This window comes from Sus scrofa, chromosome 1 (assembly GCF_000003025.6).
Source record: "Sus scrofa isolate TJ Tabasco breed Duroc chromosome 1, Sscrofa11.1, whole genome shotgun sequence".
In the NCBI taxonomy this organism is placed as follows: Eukaryota; Metazoa; Chordata; class Mammalia; order Artiodactyla; family Suidae; genus Sus; species Sus scrofa.
In genome coordinates, this window is record NC_010443.5 from 22,779,235 (window position 1) to 22,803,345 (window position 24,111).

The 24,111-nt window shown below is 39.3% G+C and overlaps 1 protein-coding gene across 13 annotated transcripts in view; it reads right to left on the minus strand.

Annotated features, from left to right (window-relative positions):
* Positions 1-22,932, minus strand: part of ADGRG6 (adhesion G protein-coupled receptor G6) — a 140,158-nt gene extending 117,226 nt beyond the window's left edge. For 2 of the 13 annotated variants that reach the window (XM_021087216.1, XM_021087239.1), the window contains exons 1-2: positions 22,168-22,930; positions 14,045-14,145 (exon numbers count right to left, since the gene is read on the minus strand). In XM_021087216.1, the coding sequence (XP_020942875.1) occupies positions 14,045-14,145; positions 22,168-22,169 (103 nt within the window). In that variant the 5' untranslated portion in view covers positions 22,170-22,930. Of the gene's footprint in view, positions 1-14,044; positions 14,146-17,631; positions 17,706-21,784; positions 22,086-22,167 lie in introns of those variants that run through there. The other 11 variants (XM_021087210.1, XM_021087229.1, XM_021087195.1 and 8 more) reach the window with 10 other exon arrangements.

Below are 24,111 nucleotides of genomic sequence, written 5' to 3' on the forward strand. Positions count from 1 at the left end.
ATTGTTACTAACAGTAACAAGACAATAATATCAATGTCTCCCTAAAAGTCTTAGTTAATAAGCTAAGACTTTATATAACATTATCTATATAACATTATATATATAGTGTTTCAAATATGTAAAAATGAAAAATATAAATAATAGAACAAATTATATACTGCTCATCACATGCATTTTTCTTAAATGGAAGAAAGAAGCCCTCAAGAAAAAGAGCTGCCAGGTAAAGGTATAGTAGGTTGAACTTTTGAATGTATGCAGAGGCTAAAGAGGGGTGAAATGGAAGCTTACACACTTGAGCTAGGTGAAGTTTATATCCTTTCCAGACATGTCTACACACACACACACACACACACACACACAAATATTCTTAAGTACTGAAAAAACCTGAATAATTATAACTAATTCATAAACAGTAAAACTAAATATTGCTTTCCTGTGAGCTAAAAAAAGCCATCAAATCAACAGAGAAGTTGTATTTTAGAAAACTATTATTTAATTATTGATATAGCTAGTAAAATTCTGATTGTTCTGGAGGCATTAAAATTCTATTTATACTAAAAATACTTCTAGTATTTTTTCCAATTAGCTGAGGTCTGTTTTTGGCGGAGGGTATAACTGACACACATTAAAAGGCAGAGATTTTAAGTGTGCACTTCAGTTTGTTTTTTTTTTTTAAGATTTTTTATTTTTTCCATTATAGCTGATTTTCAATGTTCTGTCAACTTTCTGTCAGTTTTGATGGATGTATACCCCTATGTAGCTATATCCCAACCAAAATTTGGAACATTTCCATCAGCCCAGTATATCTTACAGTGTCTTCCTCCAGTCAGTTGCTCCCTGGAACTCAATTGTCCAGTGTAACTAACTGTTTTTAACCATCCTCTGCCTGATTTTGCCAGAAAGAGAATCTAAAAAATTAGACACATGTTTCACTACATGTAGTAACTCTCTCCTTCTCCTAGAACTCATGAGGAATAAAGCTCCAGTACATACACTAAGAAGGTATTTCTGACTATAAAAGAATAACTTTGCAAAATTTTATGTCAGAGTTAGCATTTAACTCATGGTACTGATGGATCAAGTCACTCAGAGTTAACTTAGCGGTGTCACCGATATCGATCAAAAATTCCTCGATGCCATTGTATGTATAATTCAAGTTTAAATAAAACACAACATAGGCTTAATATTTTAAAATATATTTTTCAAAGGCACTTTCTCTTAAGCAACATAGGAGTCACTTGTATTTTTAACCTAAAATAGCCCACACTAGATTTTATTTATGACTATGATTTTTAAAACTTAAAATACTCTGAATACTATGGTCTTACTTTTGAACGAATTAACAGTTCTTTAATAATAGGGAAAAACAAAACTATGTAACTTGAATCTGATGATTCAACATCAAATCTGACTTTTTTTGCTTCCATATGAATAACAAAACTGATTGTTTCTATATTCTGCCCTAAGCGCCAAAAAAAACTCTTATTTAACAAAGCCTAATGAACTGTTTTTCTAACCAAAACAATGATAAATTGTGACTTCCAGCACTACATTTTTATATCTATATATTTCTGCTTCCCACAAAGGAGAGTTTTAAAAGAAAATTAGCCAAAATTTCTCAAGGCATTTTAAAAATATTATTATAATAAAGATTAATGCTGTCGTAAAGCAAAGCCACACACACACAGCAGACAGAGAATAAAGGTAAGTCTTTCGGCTTCACCTGAAACAACCACTTTGAAACAAACATCCTAATAAATCTCTTATAGAAATTTTTAAGATATGGTAGGAATATTGAAAAGTACTCAAAAGGAACGAAACAGTAATGGGAAACGGAATTCACTGGATGTAAATCTGACTTAAATGAGCAACAAAAAAGAAGTCACATAAGCTTCTAGGAAGTCAGAGGACCTAAAGGAACAATTTGAAAAATATGAAAAATATGCGAAGAAGTATATTCTAAAAGTTGACTATAAACAGACTAAATAATTAGTCATTTCATTTTGTTACACAATTTTCACCCTAAAACAGGCTTTAGTTACAAAGAAAGTGTTTTCTTGTCTCCTTAACAACACACATTATTACAGTGAATATGTTCCACCTACTTAAAAAGAAATTTTAAAAATAAACAACCATGGAGAAGTCTGACTAACTCAAGAGATTTTAGAGAACTATAACATAATTGTTTACATACACACACAAATTGATGCTGGTCAATGCATCTCCAAAACAGAATAATCTATTTTTGAAAGGCGAGGAAGTAATAAATCCAAGTCTTTCAAGAGTTTCAGAAACAAAAGGCATGACAAATGAGAATGAAAACTGGAAAGAACAAAGGCGTTGAGGGGCTATGGGAAATTTTTGTTTGTTTTATATAAAGAAGACATGGATGTGCTTGTGGACTAAGCAGAGAAGGTAGAGACCAAGATAAGAAGTTAGAGATATAAATGATGAATTCCCCCGTTGTGGCTCAGCGGTAATGAACCCAACTAGTATCCATGAGGATGCAGGTTCGATTCCTGGCCTTGCTCAGTGGGTTAAGGATCTGGTGTTGCCGTGAACCGTGTTGCAGGTCGCAGACGTGGCTCAGATCCTGTGTTGCTGTGGCTGTGGCGCAGACCAGCAGCCGCAGCTCTGATTTGACCCCTAGCCTGGGAACCTCCATACGCTGCACGTGTGGCCCTAAAAGGCAAAACAACAACAAAAACAAAAAACAAACAAAAAGACATAAGCGACGATGAAGGAACTGTGGGAAAGACTGATAAAGGGAAAGGAGAGAAAAGCTGAAAAAAATTTTAAAATAAAACCTTTTTTCTATTTTCAATAAAAATAGATATTTTTCAGAGCATACATTTTAATAGTGATGAAATTAGTTTGGCACTAAAAAACGTATTTCCACAAGAGGCTTAGTCTTGGAACAAGTGAAAATAAGTACTTTGGTTATTTTTACTCATTTAGAGGGACCACTTTCTTCTTTTGGCACAAATAATTATTGTAAACTTTTATGAAATTTTCTCTCAAATCACTGGTCTTCCACAAAGCTAGATGGGTCAAACCATTAATTTTTAAATGCCAACATAGTACCAATACCAAGCACAAACTTCTTCTCTTAAATAACAGAGTATCTACAGCTTCATCCACATTTTGCTTAGCAAAAACTATGTCAATTCCTCAATTTCTGCACTCATTCAATAGTTGAGACCCTACTGTCTGGCATGCACTTGATAGGGCATTACAAAGCTAGGGGGATATGAAATTCCATAGCTTAATGCCTGTGGGGTGTATCCTGTGGGCAATGAGACCCTTCAGGGGAACTCGATCAGGGCAGTGACATGATTCCAACTGTAGTTGAAATAAACACTGGATGCAGGGAGATGATTTAGGAACTCATACAATGTACCTCCTGGAGACAGATGTCTCAGAGATAGTCACTATAAAGATGAAGAAGGCATTACTTTTTTTTTTTTTTTTTGGTCTCTTTTTAGGGCCCCACTCATGGCATATAGAGGTTCCCAGGCTAGGGGTCGAATCAGAGCTGCAGTTACCACTCTACACCACAGCCACAGCAACACCAGATCTGAGCCATGTCTGCGACCTACACCACAGCTCAGGGCAACACCGGATCCTTAACCCACTGAACAAGGCCAGGTATTGAACCCATGTCCTCACGGATCCTACTCAGGTTCGTTAACTGCTGAGCCATGACGGGAACTCCACAGAAGGTATTTCTAACCCAGACTCAGCAACTCTTGGTCACAAACAAATATGAGCAAGAAAGAATATGAGTTTGAGCAAGAAAAAGAAGGCATCGAATGTAGCTAAAATTCTATTCATATCTCCAGCTTTTCTATATTTTTACATATATATATACACAAACACATATGTATTCATATATGTATATATACATGAATGCTGTTCACCAATGAGAAGAGTTAGGCTGCCATTTCTGAAGTACAACAGTATGACAGAGAAAAAGCCAAATTATGGATTCAATAAACAAAAGACAGTTCTGTCACCGAGTTGCCTAACTCTGATGCTAGGGAAGTTCTTACCCTCTATTGCCTTCAGCATACATTTTTTTTTTTTTTTGTCTTTTTGTCTTTTGTTGTTGTTGTTGCTATTTCTTGGGCCGCTCCCGCGGCATATGGAGGTTCCCAGGCTAGGGGTTGAATCGGAGCTGCACCCACCGGCCTACACCAGAGCCACAGCAACACGGGATCCGAGCCGCGTCTGCAACCTACACCACAGCTCACGGCAACGCCGGATCGTTAACCCACTGAGCAAGGGCAGGGACCGAACCCGCAACCTCATGGTTCCTAGTCGGATTCGTTAACCACTGCACCACGACGGGAACTCCCCAGCATACATTTTTGATTGCACACACCTCACTGAGTTGCAGGTAGTAGTGACACGTCTATCTCCCTATTGAGCTGGAATTCCTCACTCAGCTTTGTCAGCCCAGCCCCTCAGGTAACATCCTCCACAGCCTGGCCTCCCACTTAATTCCTGATTATCTCTTACAGAAACCCTTTAATTCTAGCAACAGGAAGTACCGATCCTTCCACAAAATCGCTTTCAACGCATTCATTGTCCCTTTTCTGCCTACATCACCCTTCTCCATTTCCATACTCACCTTCCATCTTCCTGAGTTTGGTTAAGATCAGAGATGACATTCAATGGGGACAAATCATTGCCACAGAGGCATCAGTTTCTACAGTTAGCCATTCAATCTGCTTATAGGGAAAGTTCTTCAAACCGTCAATGATGAAGCCATACTCTTTTGTAAATATTTTTTTCACCACTCCTGCTAGAAGATGCAGTTTTAACTCTACCTCCTCTATGCAAACTTTTCTGAGCTCTGTTCTGTTATCGCTCGATAATCACATTCAAAAACCTATTAGACCACATGTGACAGTGCTTCCTACTTGTCTTATGTCCATCTCCCCATCAACACTAAAACTCCTTGAGATTAAGGGCCATGATTTAGCTCTGCACAGTCAGGACTTTGAAAAGAGCCTGACATATATCTGAAACATATACACACACAAAATGCTGAAATACTATCATGATATTATTATGACATAGCCCTTAGCATTGAAAAGTAGCATTGAAAATTAGGCGTTTGGGATTAGCAGATACAAACTACTATACACAAAATAAACAAAAAAGATCCTACTGTGTAGCACTGGGATAGTCAATATCCTTTTATAAACCAGAATGGAAAAGACTATGAAGAAGAATATGTGTTATATATGTGTAAATGAATCACTTTGCTGTACACCAGAACTAACACAATGTTGTAAATCAACAATACTTCACTTCTTTCTTTTTTTTTGTCTTTTTGCCTTTCCTAGGGCCGCTTCCCGTGGCATATGGAGGTTCCCAGGCTAGGGGTCTAATCAGAGCTGTAGCCTCCGGCCTACACCAAAACCACAGCAACACCAGATCCAAGCCGCGTCTGCAACCTACACCGCAGCTCACGGCAACGCCGGATCCTTAACCCACGGAGCAAGGGCAGGGATCGAACCCGCAACCTTATGGTTCCTAGTCGGATTCATTAACCACTGCACCACGACAGGAACTCCAACAATACTTCACTTTTTAAAAGCAAAGCAGCAATACCAACAATCTTCTCTGTAACTCATTTAAGTACTATAATGTTCTCACAAATGTTTAATTTACTTTAATAATGGGGGAGATACTATTGAGGATTTTGATCAACTCTTAGATTTAGGTACAGAAAGGTTCCAATTAACTCTTAAATCTGTTAGATTCACTCTCGCTAAGGAAACTCCAAAGCCACAGAAGGACAGCTTGGAAAGCCATTTGATTCACTCATTATACATTTACTGAAAACTTCTTCTGTGGTAGCACAATCATAGCATTGTGTCTGTAGAGATACACCATCTTAAATATAAGAAATGGTTGCATAGTATGCAATTACATGTCAATTATATCTGTGGGGTTTTTTTTTTTTTTTAAGTAATGGCTGCAAGTTCAGAGATAAATTCCTTCCGAAATAGTTCCTGAAAAAGGCAAAACCTCTCTAATGTGCGTGTGTGAGACAGGAAAGCAAGTTGATGATGAGAAGTAATGAGGGTCCTAAACAAACACCAACAGATGAGTCAGGGCTTCCTGGACTGGAAGGAAAGTCCCACGTCAAGATAGCAAAGGGCTTGAGAGAAGAATCACAAACCTTACTGTTTATTGATATATTACTACTTCATCAGTATAGTAACAGTAATTTTGTGGTCATGAATTTACTGACAGTTTTTCAGGTTACCATTCTAAAGAGAGATGAGATTAGTAATCCCCGGAGAAAGCTAATAATATCCCTCTGACAACCCAGCCAGGAGACACTGGAGTCTCATCAGGAAAATTCAGGAAGAGGTGGGGACCGCATGCCTTAGTGTGTAGCTTGGGAGTTCATTCTCTCTAAAAAACCCAATTTTGAGGCAAAATATCTCTAGCTATTTATAAAGCTAATAAGTCTAGCTTTCTAGCTTTTCCCTCATCACACCACTACCGAGAACAATGAAACCCCTGTAACTAGAAAACTCTCATCCTCTGCCTTCAGATTCTCTTCAATAAAGCCAGTAATCCAGCTACCAAGCTTGAAGCAGAATGTATTAGAGGCATCTTTTTTGATGCATAATAGTTGATTTATTGAAGAAAATTTTGTATTTTTTAAAAAAGGGTATCATTTTAAAACCACACTTTTAAGACAATGGGTTCAAGTATAACTATAAACCAAGATACTTCGACATGAAATAATTTAAACTATTTTCCCATCAAAGGAGCTCTCATCTAAAAGTACTGCTTGGCAGAGTTCCTGCTGTGGTGCAGGGGAAATGAATCCGACTAGTATCCATGAGGACATGGGTTTGATCCCTGGCCTCGCTCAGTGGGTTAAGGATCCGGTGTTGCCGTGAGCTCTGTGTATGTCACAGACAAGGCTTGGATCTGGCATTGCTGTGGCTGTGCTGTGGCACAGGCCGGCGGCTGTAGCTCCTATTCAACCCCTAGCCTCAGAACATACATATACGGCCCTAAAAAGCAAAAAACCTAAAAATAAAAGCACTGATTGGCTATACATGTTTTTAATGATTTTTGGGAAAAAAATCAAGATTATTTAGTCTTAACCATAGAAATACAGTAGTAACACAGTTCCCACTAGACTGTGTTATTCCTCTCTGAGAGGTTTTTTGGGTTTTGCTTGTTTGTTTGCAATGGTTAAATAGGCTCATCTGAACTGGCGATAGCTACCACCCATGTACTGGCAAAGACCTTGTTTTCTTTTCAGGTGTTTAATCATCTTAGTTCAGTGAAGGGGGAAAGTTGTTTATAATGTTGTGACTTGTGCTCACTGTCCGATTAATAGATTTTGTCATTTAACCTCCTTACCTTCCTTCTCTGCTGCCCCACCCCGTAAACATATTTACTTATTAGATCTGGAATACATTTGTGTTTTTCTTTCCCTCTCTTTGGTTCTTTTCCATTTTGTTCTTTTCCACATTCTTTACTTACTAAATACTGTGATATTACAATCTTAGGAAGAACAGTGCCAAGAAACACATATTCTACCTGCTGGAAATAAAACTCCATAAAGAATTATTAATTTGAAAGTGGCAGAAAATTTTGTACCCGCCAAAGCCTCGGGTTCCCCAGGTATATCTTGCCTAAGAAAGTTACCTGCCCAATCTCTAATTAAGTATACAACTTACTTGCTAAAATTGAAAGGAAGTACTTATAGAAAGAACTTTCGAGGTAAAACTGTTAAAAGTATGCATACATTTAAAAAAAAAAAAAAAAAGGAGTTGCCGTTGTAGTGCAGTGGCTAACGAATCCGACTAGGAACCATGAGGTTTCGGGTTCGGCCCCTGCCCTTGCTCAGTGGATTAAGGATCCGGCATTGCCATGAGCTGTGGTGTAGGTTGCAGACTCGGCTCGGATCCTGAGTTGCTGTGGCTCTGGCGTAGGCCGGTGGCTACAGCTCGGATTTGACCCCTATCCTGGGAACCTCCATATGCCACAGGAGCAGCCCCAGAAAAGCCAAAAAGACAAAAAATAATGAAATAAAATAAAATAAAATAAAACATTTAAAAAAATTAAAAGAAAAAAAAAAGGCTCTCTTTGCAGCAACATGGATGGACCTAGAGATTATCATGTTGTAATGCAGGGGAAATGAATCCAACTAGTATCCATGAGGACACAGGTTCGATCCCTGGCCTCGATCAGTGGGTAAAGGATCCGGCATTGCCGTGAGCTGTGGTATAGTTCGCAGATGCAGCTTGGATCCCGAGTCCCTGTGGCTGTGGTGTAGGCCAGCAACTAAAGCTCCGATTCGACCCCTATCCTGGGACCTTCATATGCCACACACGGCCCTTAAAAAACAATTTTTTTTTTTTACTTTCTAAAAAAAAAAAAAAATTACACGAAAGCAACAAAGAGGGGACTGACTCAAAGCACGGAGTCCACAGCTGCAGCCCAGGCCCACAGAAGCTTCACATCATGCAGTGGAGACAGAGAAGCTCTGAAACATTCATCAGACTGCTCTCAACTCATCACCAGACTGATGGGCCTGGGCCAGATACTCTACGAATTCCCTCTGAAGGGTGACAACCATGCCTGGAGACCAGCAACAAGCATGATCTGACAGAGAAAAGCGTGAAGGGCAGGCCTCTTTGCTAACATCCCCTTCTTCCTCATACCTAATTCCTAAACAGTGCCAGTTTCACCGGAGGCCCCCTCAAACTGCTTAGTCACTTGAGACCGTCACTGCGGTGAAAAGATGAGTCACCCCATTCCACTTTTATGTAACTGACTTTATGACCCCAACGTAGGATTTCATATTTACTGACATCAAATTCAGATCATCTCAAAGGTGTGTGAAGGAATTTATCTACAGGGAGATGCATCAAAGAAACTTCTCAAGACTCTCTAAGGTTTGCTGATTCAATCACAATGGCTCTTCTAATCTGAGGTGTAGAATGAGAAAACGGCCTTTTAGCTGAAAGCTTCAGATGGTAATTGGGAGCACTATGACCCTGACTGAAAAAATAAAAATCCTACAAACATTTACCATCAGACATTATAAATTTCTGTTAGTCACTTAGGCATTATTCTGGCTCTTTCTTCACTTGACACGAATAGTTACACAAGCAGAGTCTTATTTTTAACCTTTCACATATAAGTATTTAACAATTAACAACATTGATACTAAAATGGCTAGGAAAAAAACCTGGCAGACTTATAAAAGGATTATCTATCTATGTATTTGAAAGCCTTTTGATCAAATATAAAAATACGTATAAAAGATATCTAACCCTCCAATACAGACTACCATGTAATTAATATTTCAGAATAATGGCTCGTTCTACTATCATGAGAAAAATTAACACACAAACCAACCAAAAAAAGCACAAGATTCCTTGAGCCCAATCATCTACCTTCCAGAAGCGTGCTGTGCTCTTGGCTAGAAAGTACACAATTCAGGCCAGACTGTACTTTCAGAAACACTTCCCCTTTTAGCTGTTGATGTATCATAGATATCAGAATAGCACTGAACCTTGAAATAATCTGCTGATGTCATGGATTTGCAGGCAAGAAGGTAGGCTCCTCCCACGGTGCTCGTGACTAAGGCTATCTGTGGGGAAACAGGCTCTTCGTTGCTTAGGAAATCGCTGGCTCTTGGCTGTTTGTTTCCCACTCTACTTGAAGCTGTAACCTTCTCTCTGCTTGAGATGTCATCATTCACCTTCAGAGTCAGGGCATATCTAGCTCCATGAAAAAAAGGTTTTTATTTGAAACACCTTTCAGAGAGTCTTACCAAGTGAAGGAAGAGTGGGAGTGATAGCTAAGGGACTAACAGAAAAATATAATATTCACACATGCCAGGAGTCTCTCTGGCCATTTTTTAAATTTTTTTTCATACCAAATAATTTTATCAGGATGTTTGGTCTTTCCAAATTACTAAAGTAACACACGTTCATTCTAACAAAGCAAATAATTCAGAGCTGTATAAAGTTCCATCATCTACCCCCTTCTTACTCCAACCCTCGGATAATCCGTTTTATGACCCAGAGATAATCCATTTTAAAACCTGATGTTTTAGGGAATTCCTGTCGTGGCGTGGGGCAGTGGAAACATATCCGAATAGGAACCATGAGGTCTTGCGTTGCGTTCGATCCCTGGCCTTGCTCAGCGGGTTAAGGATCCAGCGTTACCAATGCAGCTCGGATCTGACGTTGCTGTGGCTCTGGCGTAGGCCCGCAGCAACAGCTCCGATTGGACCCCTAGCCTGGGAACCTCCATGTGCCTCGGGTGCAGCCCTAAAAAGACAAAAGACACACATGCACACAAAACCTGATGTTTTATTAATATGTCCATACAGTCTTTCACAAAAATATACATACACAGTAACCCCTGTTTTGTAGTATAACCCATTACAAATCTAGGATAATCTTACACTGCTCTGGTATTCGCTTCTTAACTTAGTATTATTATCATGGACATCTTTCCAAGCCAATATACACAGGTACACTACATAGTTTGGAATGGCTGCACCATATTTCATGGTATAAACACAAAATAATTTCTATAGCATTCCCTTACTGATGAATAATCAATCTTTACCAACTGTTCGCTAAAACAATGTTATACGCATACACATTTCTCCATATATTTGTTGTGGTTTTTGTTTCCCATCTGTAGAACAGATGGGCATGATACGTCAAAGAACAGCGACATTCTTACTTTTTAAAAAATGTTGTCCAATTACTCTCCCAAAAGATAGAGCCAACAGTATTACTGAAGTTGAGGTAAAAGACACACACTAAGAGTTAGTGTTAGTGTGTGTCTTTTACCTGAACTTCAATAATACTAGATGATATCAACCTTCTAAATACTGTCAAGCTAGTGGGTAAAAAACAATAACATTTTGTAATTTGCATTTCGGGGGGGCAGTTTAAATATTCAACTGTTATTTCCGATGTAGTGCTTATTAAAAGTTATCTCACCACTTGTTAAGAGACAAGGCATTCTTTTTCTATATTACTTTTTAAAATCCTGAAGGGCACAAATCTTGCATACTTTGTAAATGCCCATAACACCATAAATATTGACTTATCGAGGAGATTTAACACTGCAGTTCTATTTGATGAGTTAAATTGTGGATATTACCAGAGTTAAACTACAAGATCCCAATTTTTAATCATCTGAACTAAATGTCAATCTTAACATTCAAGAGGTTTTGCCAACTCTCCGCCCTAGCTATCAGAGTCAAGTTAAAACATTAACAACCAAGACAGCAATGAAAATCAATACAGACTATCACTGAAGGGCAAGATGAAAATGACAATGGGGCCCCTTTGAATTGAAGGATAGGCCGGCTGCCTGGGGATGGTAAGAGTTAAGACCTGAGTATCAAAAAAGAACCAGGTGTGGAGATTAGGGAGAAGAAGGTACTAAGAGGTCGTGGTCAAAGAATAGAAAGGACAAGGTGTCTAAAAAATTAGTGACTGTAGGAGAGAATAGCAGTACAGTAGGTCAGAATATAATGAATGCTTCAGAATGAAAAGGATTTGAGGATAGGAGGCAGGCATCAAGAATCTTGTGCACACATGGGAAGTATGTACTAGCCCTATTAAATCCAAGTGTATGAGGAAAAGCAACCCAAGAGGTGAGTCCAGGGTCCAGGAAGGGGCCAAGGCCAAAGATAAGGATTTAGGAGACACTAGCATAAATAAGATTCAATAAGATCACCTAGAAGTGTAAAAAGTCAAAGAATGTCTGTAGAGAGACATAAATTCCAGTTAAGCACCATATGTTCTTAGAGGTATTACACCATGATTTAAAGATAGGATTCTGAAAATTAGATATATCTAAGGTTTTAATACGCATTATTTTAACAAACCTTACACTGAGTTACTTAGAAGGCAAAAAAAGTATATTAAAATGCCCATAACAGCCCCTCAAGCATTTTTGTGAGGTCAGATATTCATGGGGGAGGTGGCGGCATTGTAAGTGAGTCGTGTTTGGCACATGGCGCAGCGGAAACAAATCTGACTAGCACCCATGAGGATGCAGGTTTGATCCCTGGCCTCGCTTGGTGGGTCAGGGATCCAGGGTTGCCGTGAGGGGTGACGTAGGTCACAGACGCGGCTTGGAACTGGTGTTGCTGTGGCTGTGGCATAGGGTGGCAGCTACAGCTCCGATTCGACTCCTAGCCTGGGAACTTTCATATGCTGCAGGTACGGCCCTAAAATAAAAAAGTAAAAAAGAAGTGAGTCATGTTTAAGGTATATAGATATAAAACATTCTGGCTTCATGCGTAAATACAGTTAACCATCTGTCACAAAGCCTTAGCTGATGCACATATCCTATTGGGTAATAAAAGAAATTTGTAAAAAAGATTTCTTGTGTCAAGCAGTAACTTAAAAACACACTTGAGAATTCTGACTCCCATGTCCCTGAGGATGAGCGCCTCCTTAAACTTTACATCCCAGGTGCTTCCCTTGCCCCACCCTAGTCTCAACCCAGTGGACCCCATTTAATTAGTCTAAAAACTTGAGTGTCACTGCATTTATTCAAATGATTAAAATAATGAGTGTGCATATACCAATTAAAATGGTGACATCTAAAATAAAACGTCCAATTTAAGGTTTGAAGAAAATCTGAAAATTTACAAATACCTTGACCTAACACAATTGAAAGTAAATAGACCTCAACTAATCTGAATCTCTTAATTTATCTTACATCATGTAATTGGCTCTTGGAGGGTCACTTTTGAAAATTAAGAAGTTCAACACTGTAGATGATAAAAATCCAATGTACATTTAATTTTCCAACCTCTTTACAAGTCTGCTTCCTCTTTCTGGCAATGAAAGTAACAGAAAGAGTGACTTTAGAGTGAAATTGAAACAAATCCACCCAAAAAAACCATTCGGAGGTCAGTTCTGTTTTGAAGTTATTAAGTCTATACTAGGGATTTTCCTAGTAACTAGTTGAAACTATTTAAAATACTTGATGGCTTGGAAAAAAGTATTTGTATGTTAAATACAAGTTGAATGTCTTGCTCCCTTAATAAGCAAATTGGGCAGATAATCTATTTCCATGACTGGTTAAATGTATTATTTATAATAATATATGGGTTACTATTTATAATGTATTATTTATAATAACAGATATATTATAAATATAGAATGCATAAAGTTTTGATTAAATCCCAAGTAATCAATATAGAAGCCTTCATTAGCAATGAATTCATTCTAAAAGAAAATATAATAAACTAAATAAATACACCAGTAAAGGAAACATAGGAATAAAACGCTATGGGCTTAAGAGAAATGCAGTTTGCTCAGGAACAAAACCAGATAACTTTTAAAGATCATTTATATTCCTCAGGTTCTGACTGGCTTATTCACATAATCAGCTGTTTACAGAAAATTTGGCTTTCAATAACAACTAAAAGTTGTTTTAAAGTTAAGAAAAACAACTGTGCTAATTTAAAAAATAAAATATTTTCATTCCCACAATACTGTAGTTAAAATCAATGTTTCCATATCATTTTAAATTAACTAAGTAAACCTCATGGCCTAAAAAATTTCAAATTCCTGTCTTATATGTGGCAATGAAATCAGGATAAATAAAAACAGCAAAGTCTATACTTTTCATGAACAACTGAACAAAAGCTTGAAAAGAGAGAGAATTAAGTTCTGTATATTTATTCAACTGTAGAAGAAACAGCTAGCACATTTTTAATGCCAGACATGTAGTTATCTCATCATTCAATATGGGCTAGATAAATAAATAAAACAAAAAGAAATGCAACAAAAATTAAAGAAATATACTCGTTAGAAAGTAAAACAACAATCAAGGTAACAGAATTCACACGGAATTCAAGAGGCATGAGAGGCCATGGACCAAAAAAAAGCCTGTAAGGACAGAGGAAGAAGAGTGACAACCAAATCAGAAGTGCACCTATAACTGAGACAATGTCATCATTATTAAATTAGGAGTTTGAAAAAAAAAAAGTCTTACTTACCTGAGGGAGGAATGCACACAATACATAAAGCAAATAAGAGTAAAAGAGAACTTGGCTTCCATTTCCAATGACAGCTCCACATTCGCCCTGAAGGAAACATCCTGCCAAGGAAGAAAGCAAGAGTCAGGACACTCAGCAGTCAGTAAAGCCCTGGGACAATCAAAGCTGTTAAGTCCCCAGCAGGGACTGGAAAAGAGGAAGCTTTTTCAGTCTTGCTTTCAAATGAAAAATGAAACTTTTAAGATGATAAACTAATCACCTCCTTTAGGCTAATCAGGCCAAAGGAAAAAAATTCATGCATTTTATCTGCCACTTGGTGGCACCTTCCTTATCAGAGAATTATATAACAGATGATTTGTGTGTGAAGATGGGGAAGTATTCAAATAATTCAAGAAGAAAATCATTTATTAAAAAATAAACCAATTTTACCTTCAACCTTCAGCATCACCGGTCCCATGCCCATCTGAGTAGCAAAGGGATGTTTTTATCAACCACTTCTATAATCTCTCAGAAATCTGTTTTAGGGAAATGTTTTCACTTTATAACATCTGTGCTTTACAAATGGAAATATTTAAAATAAAGTGCCCAAGTTTTCTTCTTTCCCCTAAAATTAAGTACTGTAGCACTAACATTCGAAAAAGATTGATTTCTTTATATATAATTAATCTTTTAATTATATAGATTATATAATAATCTATTATTAGTAAACACCAAGTATTACAGAAACTAATAAGTGACACTAGATGGAGGGGTGGTGTTTTGACAACTCTCAAGTAATTCTCTGTATATTGGTTTTATCTTTAAACCTAAAATTATACTTCATGATTTAGATGGGACCACCCATAGTATCTTGGCTTACACCAGTGGTATGATATCTTTCATTGACTCAGCCCTATCAAAAGAGGCAAACCAGTGAAGGGGGCAGCATGTGTAACAGTCAGTCACCAAAAGGGTCCATAAAGGAACTGGTGAGCAGAAGAATCATAAGGCAGGAGGACAGGTAAGTGGCAGTAAGAAATCTCCAGATCTTAAAAGCCCCAAAGGGAGTTTCTTTGGTTATAAATAATAATTGAGAGTCATTTTACCTCTAAAAAGAGGAGCCACTAATAAGATACTTTAGGATCACAGTAATACCAGAGCAACTAATAAAGATACTTTAGGATACTCCTTTGCCTGAAGAGGGTATTACTAGAATTAAACATATAGTACTAAACAAAAAACCAGAAAGTGGTAAGAGAAATACTTGAAAAAGCAAAAGAGACATCAGACTGATTCCTGCACTTGCCTCGAGGCTGCATTTTCAATCTATCTTTACTGTTCGAGACCACTTCACAGCAAAGAGAACAAGCTCAAGAGTTAGACAGACCCGGCTATGTTTGCTGCTTATAAACTATGCAACCCTTGGGAAATTGACTTGTGCCTCCTAGTTTTCACCTATAAAATAGGAACAGCAATAGATTTTAGTCCATATAGTTGTTGGATGATTAAATCAAATCATGTCTTCTAAAAAAGGTGCCCAACAAAAACTAGCTATTTTTACTGTTACTATTATCCTGAGCTTTCTTTTTTGGCCACGCCCACAGCATGCAAAAGTTCCCCAACCAGGGATCAGACTGGGCGCCACAGCTACAACCTGAGCCACAGCAGTTGACAACGCCAGATCCTTAACCCACTGAGCCACTAGAGAACTCCCATCCTGAGCTTTCTAATATAAGTGTGGCTATTCCCTCAACAGGGAAATCAAAAGAAAGGACTTAAATAAGACCACTGTTATAAGCCAACACCAATCTATTGACTTTGTGGCTACTTCTGGGATCATCTTGGAACAGAAATGAAATGGATTATTCATGTATGCCATGAATACAGAAATTTCAAATAGTATCTGATATTCATCACATGTTTTTATATTCAGTAAACTAAAAGTTCCATCATGCAGCTCCTAGTGGAAATTGTACACAAGGAAAATGCTACAATCTAAAGAGTATTTTTTTTAATAGAAGGTAAATTTTCAAATACATCCATCCAAAATATTTGATATTAAAAGTAGGGTTACTGCTTACAAAAAAACCAAGATGTTACAGTGAGTCCTAATAATATAATAATAATGAGTGTGAACTCTGCAATAGCACAGAGTTATATTCTGGTGTCTTTATTTACTGTGTGGTTTGAAGGGGAAGTCCTTCAGCTCTGAGCCAATTTTCTCTTCTGTAAATAGAATATTATCCACCAAAAAGAATTAGATGTAACACTGCATGGAAATTAGGGCTTTAAAAAAAAGTAGCTGCTAAACTTTTGGAAGAACGGATCCATTTCCCATTGATGCTGAATGAATGAGGTGTTTCCCATTCATGCTGGGGGTGAATGAGTGTGCTTCTGAAATAAAAGTGCAATAACATATTCAAAGAAGTGTAGAGCTGGAAGGAGGAAAGATGAAATCTAACCTCTTCATTTCATAGAGGAGGAAACTGAGGCCCAGAGAAATAAAGGGCCAGGCCAATGAAACCTGGCTGCCAGCCTTACAGATACTAACAGAAGAAAGCATCAGACCAGAACTCCTAGCTTCTTAAGCTCTGTGGCATATGATATCCACATGTGAACAGTGGCCCCCTCTTATGTCCCTGTGCTCTCTAAACAACACTCAGGAACTACATTTGCTAGTTTAACAACATTCAATACTATTGATAACATGTGTTCATGCAACTTTCTTTTGCTATAAAAGGATCTGACATTTAGAGATTCCATGTTCAGCTCTGAAGCTGTTTTATGAAAGCTGCCTGCAATCCTAGCAGACAAGAACTGCAAATGACAAACAAGGGCTTAATGCACTCTGGTTTTCAGAATGCCATCATTCTGTACAGAAAAGGAACCCAAGGCAGGGCAAGCACTTGCGACCAAAGTAAACCATATGACAGGGCCAACTTTCATCCACTTTACTGTTTACTGAAGAACAGAAACAAATAAATTAAGAATAGAACAGAGGAAGGAAGGCACTATGTGTCTTCTCAGGGGATCACTTAGCAAAGACACATCCCTGGGATTTAAACAACTTTCTCAGAATGGAAAATCCTGAACAGGGTTACTAAGGTTCTAAATAGGAACTACAAAAAAAAACATAGTACAATCTTGTGTCACTTGAGTTGTGGCGTCAAAGTCCTACTGAAGAAAACAAGAAAAATCTTTTGTAAGTAAAAGAGACTCATAGATTTCTATAACCTGAAAAGAATCTAAAAGTTATGCAATAAAACCTATCATCTCACGGAGTTCCCGTCATGGTGCAGTGGTTAACAAATCCGACTAGGAACCATGAGGTTGTGGGTTCGATCCCTGCCCCTGCTCAGTGGGTTAAGGATCCAGCGTTGCTGTGAGCTGTGGTGCAGGTTGCAGACGCGGCTCGGATCCCGAGTTGCTGTGGCTCTGGCCTAGGCTGGAGGCTACAGCTCCGATTAGAGCCCCAGCCTGGGAACCTCCAAATGCCGTGAGAGCGGCCCAAGAAATGGCAAAATGACAAAAAAAAAAAAAAAAAAAAAAAAAAAAAAAAAAAAACTATCATTTCACAGACGAAAAAACTATGATGCTAAACTACTTGCCTAAGATCACATAAGCAGTGGTGGCAGAGCCAAAAGGCATCCTACGTCAGCTGGCTTCCAACTCAACTGCCCTTCTAAAAAAAAAAAAAATTCATTTTACTGGGTTGAAGGTCACTTACCACATTGCATTAGCTTCAGGTGTACAGCAAAGTGAATCAGCCATACACGTATATATACATCCATTCCTTTTCAGATTCCTTCCCCAAATAGGCTATCATAGAACAATGAACAGATTCAGAGAAATCTATATGGTAGGTAGGTCCTTGTTACAGATATTCTGTATATGGTAGTGTGTATATGCCAATCCCAACCTCCCAGTCCATCCCTCCCCACAATGTTTCCTTTTTGGTAACCATAAATCTGGCTTCAAAACCTTTGAGTCTATTTCTGTTTTATGGAGGTTCTTTTGTACCATTCTTATTAGATTCCACATATTAGTGATCAACTGTCCTTTCTGAGAACCAAGCTCCCTCTATTGCAAACTCAATCTCCTTTTCAGTGTATACAGGCTACAAGATAAAATATACTTGAATCCTGTGTCAGAAAACTTTAACATTTATAGGAATTGTTTTAAATGTGGCTATGATCCATTATAGAAATCATTTAATTCAAATGCATCACTTAAAAACCTGTCTTCCAGCTCTTTACTCCTACTGACTTCTCTCAAAATCACAATTAAAGAGTAATTAGTGAAGAAATTTTGAAATTGGTGGAAAAATTAACATGGTATTAGTTCTCTTAATACCAGCAATAGTCAGAATTAACTTTCTTCTCCATATCCCAACTGTATTTACACGACAGATCTTTTCAGAAAGGGGCAAGAAGAGTGGCACAGAGAATACTGTAATTCTTTCAGGATAAAAAGAATAGTAATTTGGTTTATTCAAGCTGCTTATAATTATGTATTGTCTTCTGGTTAAAGATCATGTTCCTGAGCCTAAAAAACAAATTAAAAGAGAAGTGCTACTCTATTACTCAATTTAAGCTCCTCTATTAAGTTGGGTTCGCCCCCTACGTCAAAAAGATAGAAAGGTTTATCCTCAAATCTGCACAAATCTTGACCCTTACTTGTGCTATAATGTGCACAAATGAAATTAAAAGGCAACCCTGAGAAACATACACACACGAAACTGTATGTAAAACTGGGAAAATCTGAAAAAAAGAGACATGTATACCATCAATATTCTGGTTATGAGACTGTACTCTGGTTCTGCAAACTATCACCACTGGGAGAGACTGGGTAAAGGGTATATGGGATGTATTATTTCTCAAACTGTATGTGAATCAACAAAAACCTCAAGAAAAATTTCAATTAAAAAAGTAAACTCTGAAGCCCAGATGTATGTTAACTTACTTTCAGATGGTTCAGGGAAAAAAAAGTGTGTGTGTGTCTGTGTGTCTGTCTGTCTGTCTGTCTGTCTGTCTGTCTGCCTGTCTGTACACAGACAGTAGAGGGGGGAAGATAAGAGGGAAAATGATAAAACAAATGGGGCAAATATTTACAATAAGTGATTCTGTGTAAAGAGTGTACAGCTGTTCTTTGTATTATTCTTGCAACTTTTCTGTAGGTTTAAAAGTATTTGTATATAAAGTTAAATACACAAAATACACATTTACACTGAAGGGTATCGGTGTTTATCTTATGACACTCATCACTGCTGAGTATTATTGCCTTAGTCATTGCCAGCTTGATAAAAGAAATAGTGTCTCATTTGGATTTCCTTTATTTGGATTGGCGTGTTCAAGTCATTTGTATAGTTTTCCATTATAAACAGTTTTCTTGGTGATTTGTGATTCTTTTAACCAATTCTACATTAAATATGTTAAGCCTTGGTCATATTTGCTATACATGTTTTCAATTTAGAAATATTAAAGTTTTCCTTAAAACATTCCAAATAATTCCATCCTGAGCACTGCTCACAAAGGAAGGTAAGATAACACTCAGAACACTCAAGTTTTACTGGCATTTTTAGTTACAACTGAAATGTCCTTCAAATGTGATCTCCCCAGTTACTCAGTGTGCTTCTTAATGATGTCCAATGTAGATCATGGAATAATGTCACCTAACTAGAAATGAAATGGAAAGATAAGGTTTTTACCCAAGCATGCCACACACATTGAACAAAGTCTTTTACTATTTAGTCTGAAGTCGAAATAGTCTCTAGAAACCTTTGATCATCCCATCAGAAATGTAAACTTTGTAAGATATGGGCAGTGAGAAAAATGGTCAGGTCTAAGGAAGTGGTTGTCAGTTTATTTTTAATACATAAACTGATTCTCTTTCAAATCATTATTTCCAGAAATCAGAGTGACGTGTCCAGTTGGGCAGTAAAACTACAAGCTTCTAATATTTCCCATAAGCCAAGAGACAATAGCCTCATTCACCATTCACATTGGAAAAGCACAATGTCATGTAATTTATATAAGCCATAAATGGAACAGTAGCTTCATGCAGCTTGAGACCAATTAATGCAAGTCTTGCTAAATCTATTAAATTTCTTAAGATATGAAAAATATGCAGTCATTACAACTCCAAAGTATACTTATAAAGTCTGTAATTCCAGAACTTGAGTATAACAATATACAAATACGTTCTACGCACAAGGAGTAGGCAGAAATATACTTAAATACTTTGTGCACTTGAATCTACTAAAATTAAAATTTAAAAGATAATACAGTTTACGTTCCCTATTTTAACATTTTTCAGCAAGATCGTAGGAATATTTACCTTCAGAAGTTTGATATTACTTCCATATATTCTAACATACTAAAGTCTAAAAAGAGTCTGATCATCTTCAATCATTCTATATGAAGTATAAACAGCAAAATGGAAAATAGAAACAGTTATGATCTGGCAAGAAATGGGAAAACATTCAGTCAAAATAGGTCAATAATGAAACTTAAATCATAGTAGTAAACTCTACATTTTACCTGATAAAATATTCATGGTTTTAGTCTACACTGACATAAGATTTTTTTAATCATATAAAATTCGAATGGACTTTATAACAATTTCATAATGAGGAAACTTTTCCATCACTTGTTGATCAGTTTCATATCTTTTACTTTAAAACCTGGTGTTCATTTTTTTTTTATGTATAATGTAGTTTTTTCCCCATAAGATCTAAATTGCCCAGGAAAGCTGAAAGGAAGCAAAACAAATATCTGCTGTTTACTCTACCATATTTTTAGGAAAAACTGAAGTTTAAAACAAACTCACATTCATTGAAAATGTGCTGCCTGTATATGAGAACAAGTCTTATAGGAGACCATTGGCTGTATCCCAAAATAAATTCTTCCAGGTTATACTTTGTTGATTCCATTGGCATAAAGGAAACTTTAAAACTCACAGGTGTGGAATGACTTCACATGCAGTTTAATAAAAATAAGTGGTTCCTTTCTAATTACACTGCTCACTACCAGGAACAGAGCTGCAAAGTGCTAGACTTCTGGGCACTACCCCTTTTCCTATTTCGAAAATGTGTGCTAGCAGGAGGGAGGTAGCTGCTACAAGGAAGGGGAAGAAAGAGCCTGATGGGCACGTCTTTTCCCAGTTACTAAACTGAAAGAGGAAATTTAAATGGAAACAAATAAGGTTCCAGAAATTGGGGGCGAGGGTGAGGGAGTGAGTATCAATTTCTATAAACTCTTCTATATTAGTGGAAGGGAGTAAAATGTCTGTCAGGGTGTCTGCCCAAGATTAAACAAAACACCAGAGGGAAAATTACATATTACAAGAAAAAGTAACCTCTGAGTTGGCCACAGAAATAAGCTTGGCCCTTTAGAGCACAACCTTCTTTTTTCCATTATAGAAGGCCAGGCGGTGTTCGGTGGCCCTTTCGCGGGGTCGCTCTCAGGCGTCTTACCACTTAGATGACAATTTCATAGAAACAAAACCCATTAGGTTTCTCTAAGCGTTTCATCACCATATAGCCCTCACTTCTACTTCTCTACAAGTCGCTTCACGGATCCTACCACGTAAAATGACATCTTTCTTAATTACTTTTTAATCTACAAAGCACATGGAGAACCTTTTCTGCGCGCTTCTATTTTTTTTTTTTTTAACCATTCAAATAACCCAAAGATCCAAGAATAACTTCTACAGTCAAGGGTGACAATGTGTAAAGTCAACATTTTCTCGGCATACTAGTACCTTCCAAACCCCCAGGTGCTGATCCAGAAGAGCGCTTTCTTGGCAGGGCCAGGGCCCTGGATGGAGCAGCCGCGCCTGTGACTCCTTGTTTAATTTGAATCGAAAACGTTTTCCCCATTCTTGAAGCCCTGCCCTTTTTATTATGCTTTACGCCGCCCAAATGTGAGGTTTACCTCGCTGGAAAAACAGCCAGCCGCACACACATGTCACAGCTCCGTCAGGCAACCCCAGTTCACTAATCAGTGCCTCGAGGGGCGAAGTGAAGACAAACCGGTTTATTCTGTCAATGCGGCTGAAGCCCTTATAAAACCCTTTAAAGGAAGTGGGGGAGGGGGACACAGGTAAAGGTGTGAAGGAATTCTGAGCTGAGAAGGGAAACTTACATGTTGGCATTACTCAGCTGAGGTCCCCAGGAGCCGCACGGTCATTCTTCGCCACCTTCCCCGTCTCTGCTACTCCAAGTTCCCCGATGGAGCCCCTCGGGCGCCCGGGCCGAGCACAGAGGCTGGACCCTCCTTCACGCTCTTTCTGGAGAGTTCATCGGGGCTTCCCGGTAGCGGCTCCTCGCCAGCGCTCCCGACGGCGCAAGGTGGAAGGCCCGCGCTTCCCGAGTTCAAGTGCTGATTAAGGAGGGCAGGAGGCGGGCGGGGCGGCAGGTTCCTCCTCCCAGAGAAGTTGGAGAAAAGTTAGGACGAAAACGTTGAAGAGGTTGGGTCAGCCTCTGAGCTGGTGCTGGGTGTTCCGGGCGCCCCGGGTGCTCCCAGGAGGGTGCGGGTGGGCAGAGGGGACCGATTCGGCAGGTCCTCGGCTCCGCCGGCGCGCGGCGGCACGTGGTCACCCCTTTGTGGCTCTCGTGCCCCCGCGAGCTCGCGCTGCTCTCGGGGCAGATCCACCCCGCCCGCGCTTCCGGCGCCGAGGCTCAGCGGGAGCTGGGGGCTCAGGTGCGGCTGCCCCAGCGGCTCGCTGTCTCTGGCCTGGCCCGCGCGGCCCTGGGGCGGCCCCAGCTTCGGCGCTCCGCTGCGGGGGCTGTCCCGCAGGCGCAGCCACCCCACCCAGGATCCCGCCTGGGAGCAGAAGGGAGAAGCCTCGCTGCGGGGCAGAAGAGGCACTCCCGGGACTGCGAGGGGCAACTTGCCGGGACCCGGGGTGGGGTGGGGTGGGTTGTAGATTGGCGCTGGGCCGGGCCCAGCTGCCAGGCGTGGGAGGGGGCGGGGCAGACCCGGAGGTCACCTGATAGCCTGGCGCCCTGAATCCATGAGGACCTCTCCTCCGCCACCCGCCTCAAGAAACAAGCAGCTTGGAACGGCAGTGGCGATGTGGGCATCTCCCTGCCCGCTTGCCAGCCGGGGTGCCGCGCTGCCACTCCACCGGCGTCTGCGCGGGACCCCTCTGCCAAGTTCCCGAGCCACTGACTTGCTTTTCCTTTACTTTTCTGTCCCTTTCTTTTCTTCTCTTTCCTCTTGTCTCATCTCTTCTCTTCCTTCTTTTTTTTTTTTTTTTTTTTTTTTTTTCCTTTTTTTTTTTTTTTTTCCCCTGTCTTTTGCGGCACATGGAGGTTCCCAGGCCTACGCTACAGCCATATAGCAACGCGGGGTTCCGAGCCGCATCTGCGACCTACACTACAGCTCACAGCAACGCCGGATCCTTAACTCACTGAGCGAGCCTCATGGTTACTAGTGGTATTCGTTAACCACTGTCACAACAGGAACTCCCTCTCTCTTCTTTTATTCCTTTTCTTTCTAGTAATCAGTGTCAGTTTGTCTTCAGAGGACACTCAGCCCCCCGTACATCCCCACATCTCTTGGTCTTTGCTGGGACAGAGGAATTGAGTGCCTCTCAACGAACGCACCTGTCTCCAACCAAGGATGAAGACCAGCCTTAAGAAGAAGCTGAGCTGGCGGCAGTGGCAATATACCTATGCCCAGCACAGAAGCACATCCACTACCTTCTCCTACTGAGTTGTTGATACTTGTTGTTCCATCCTTTTGGCTTAGAACGTTGTCTTTTGTTGAAATGCATCTAAATACCTCAGGGAGTGGTAACACTAAAGCTTTGCCATTGCCTTAGTTTGGATTGTTCAGATCCCTTCTGGAAAGATGTATTTCTGCTATGATATGAGATGGAAACAGTTTGAGAGATGTGAGAGTGGGTGCAGAGAGATTCAGTGAAAGCCAAAACTTGGCGGGGCTAGGACAAACTTCACCAGTTACCTGGGACCCTCCTCCTTGAACCCTCTTCTGTGGCTTCACTGTGACTCAGGGATAGGTCTAGATAAATCCTGCCTCCTTTTAAAATCTACATCATTTTAAAAAAAGAAAAAAGTGAGG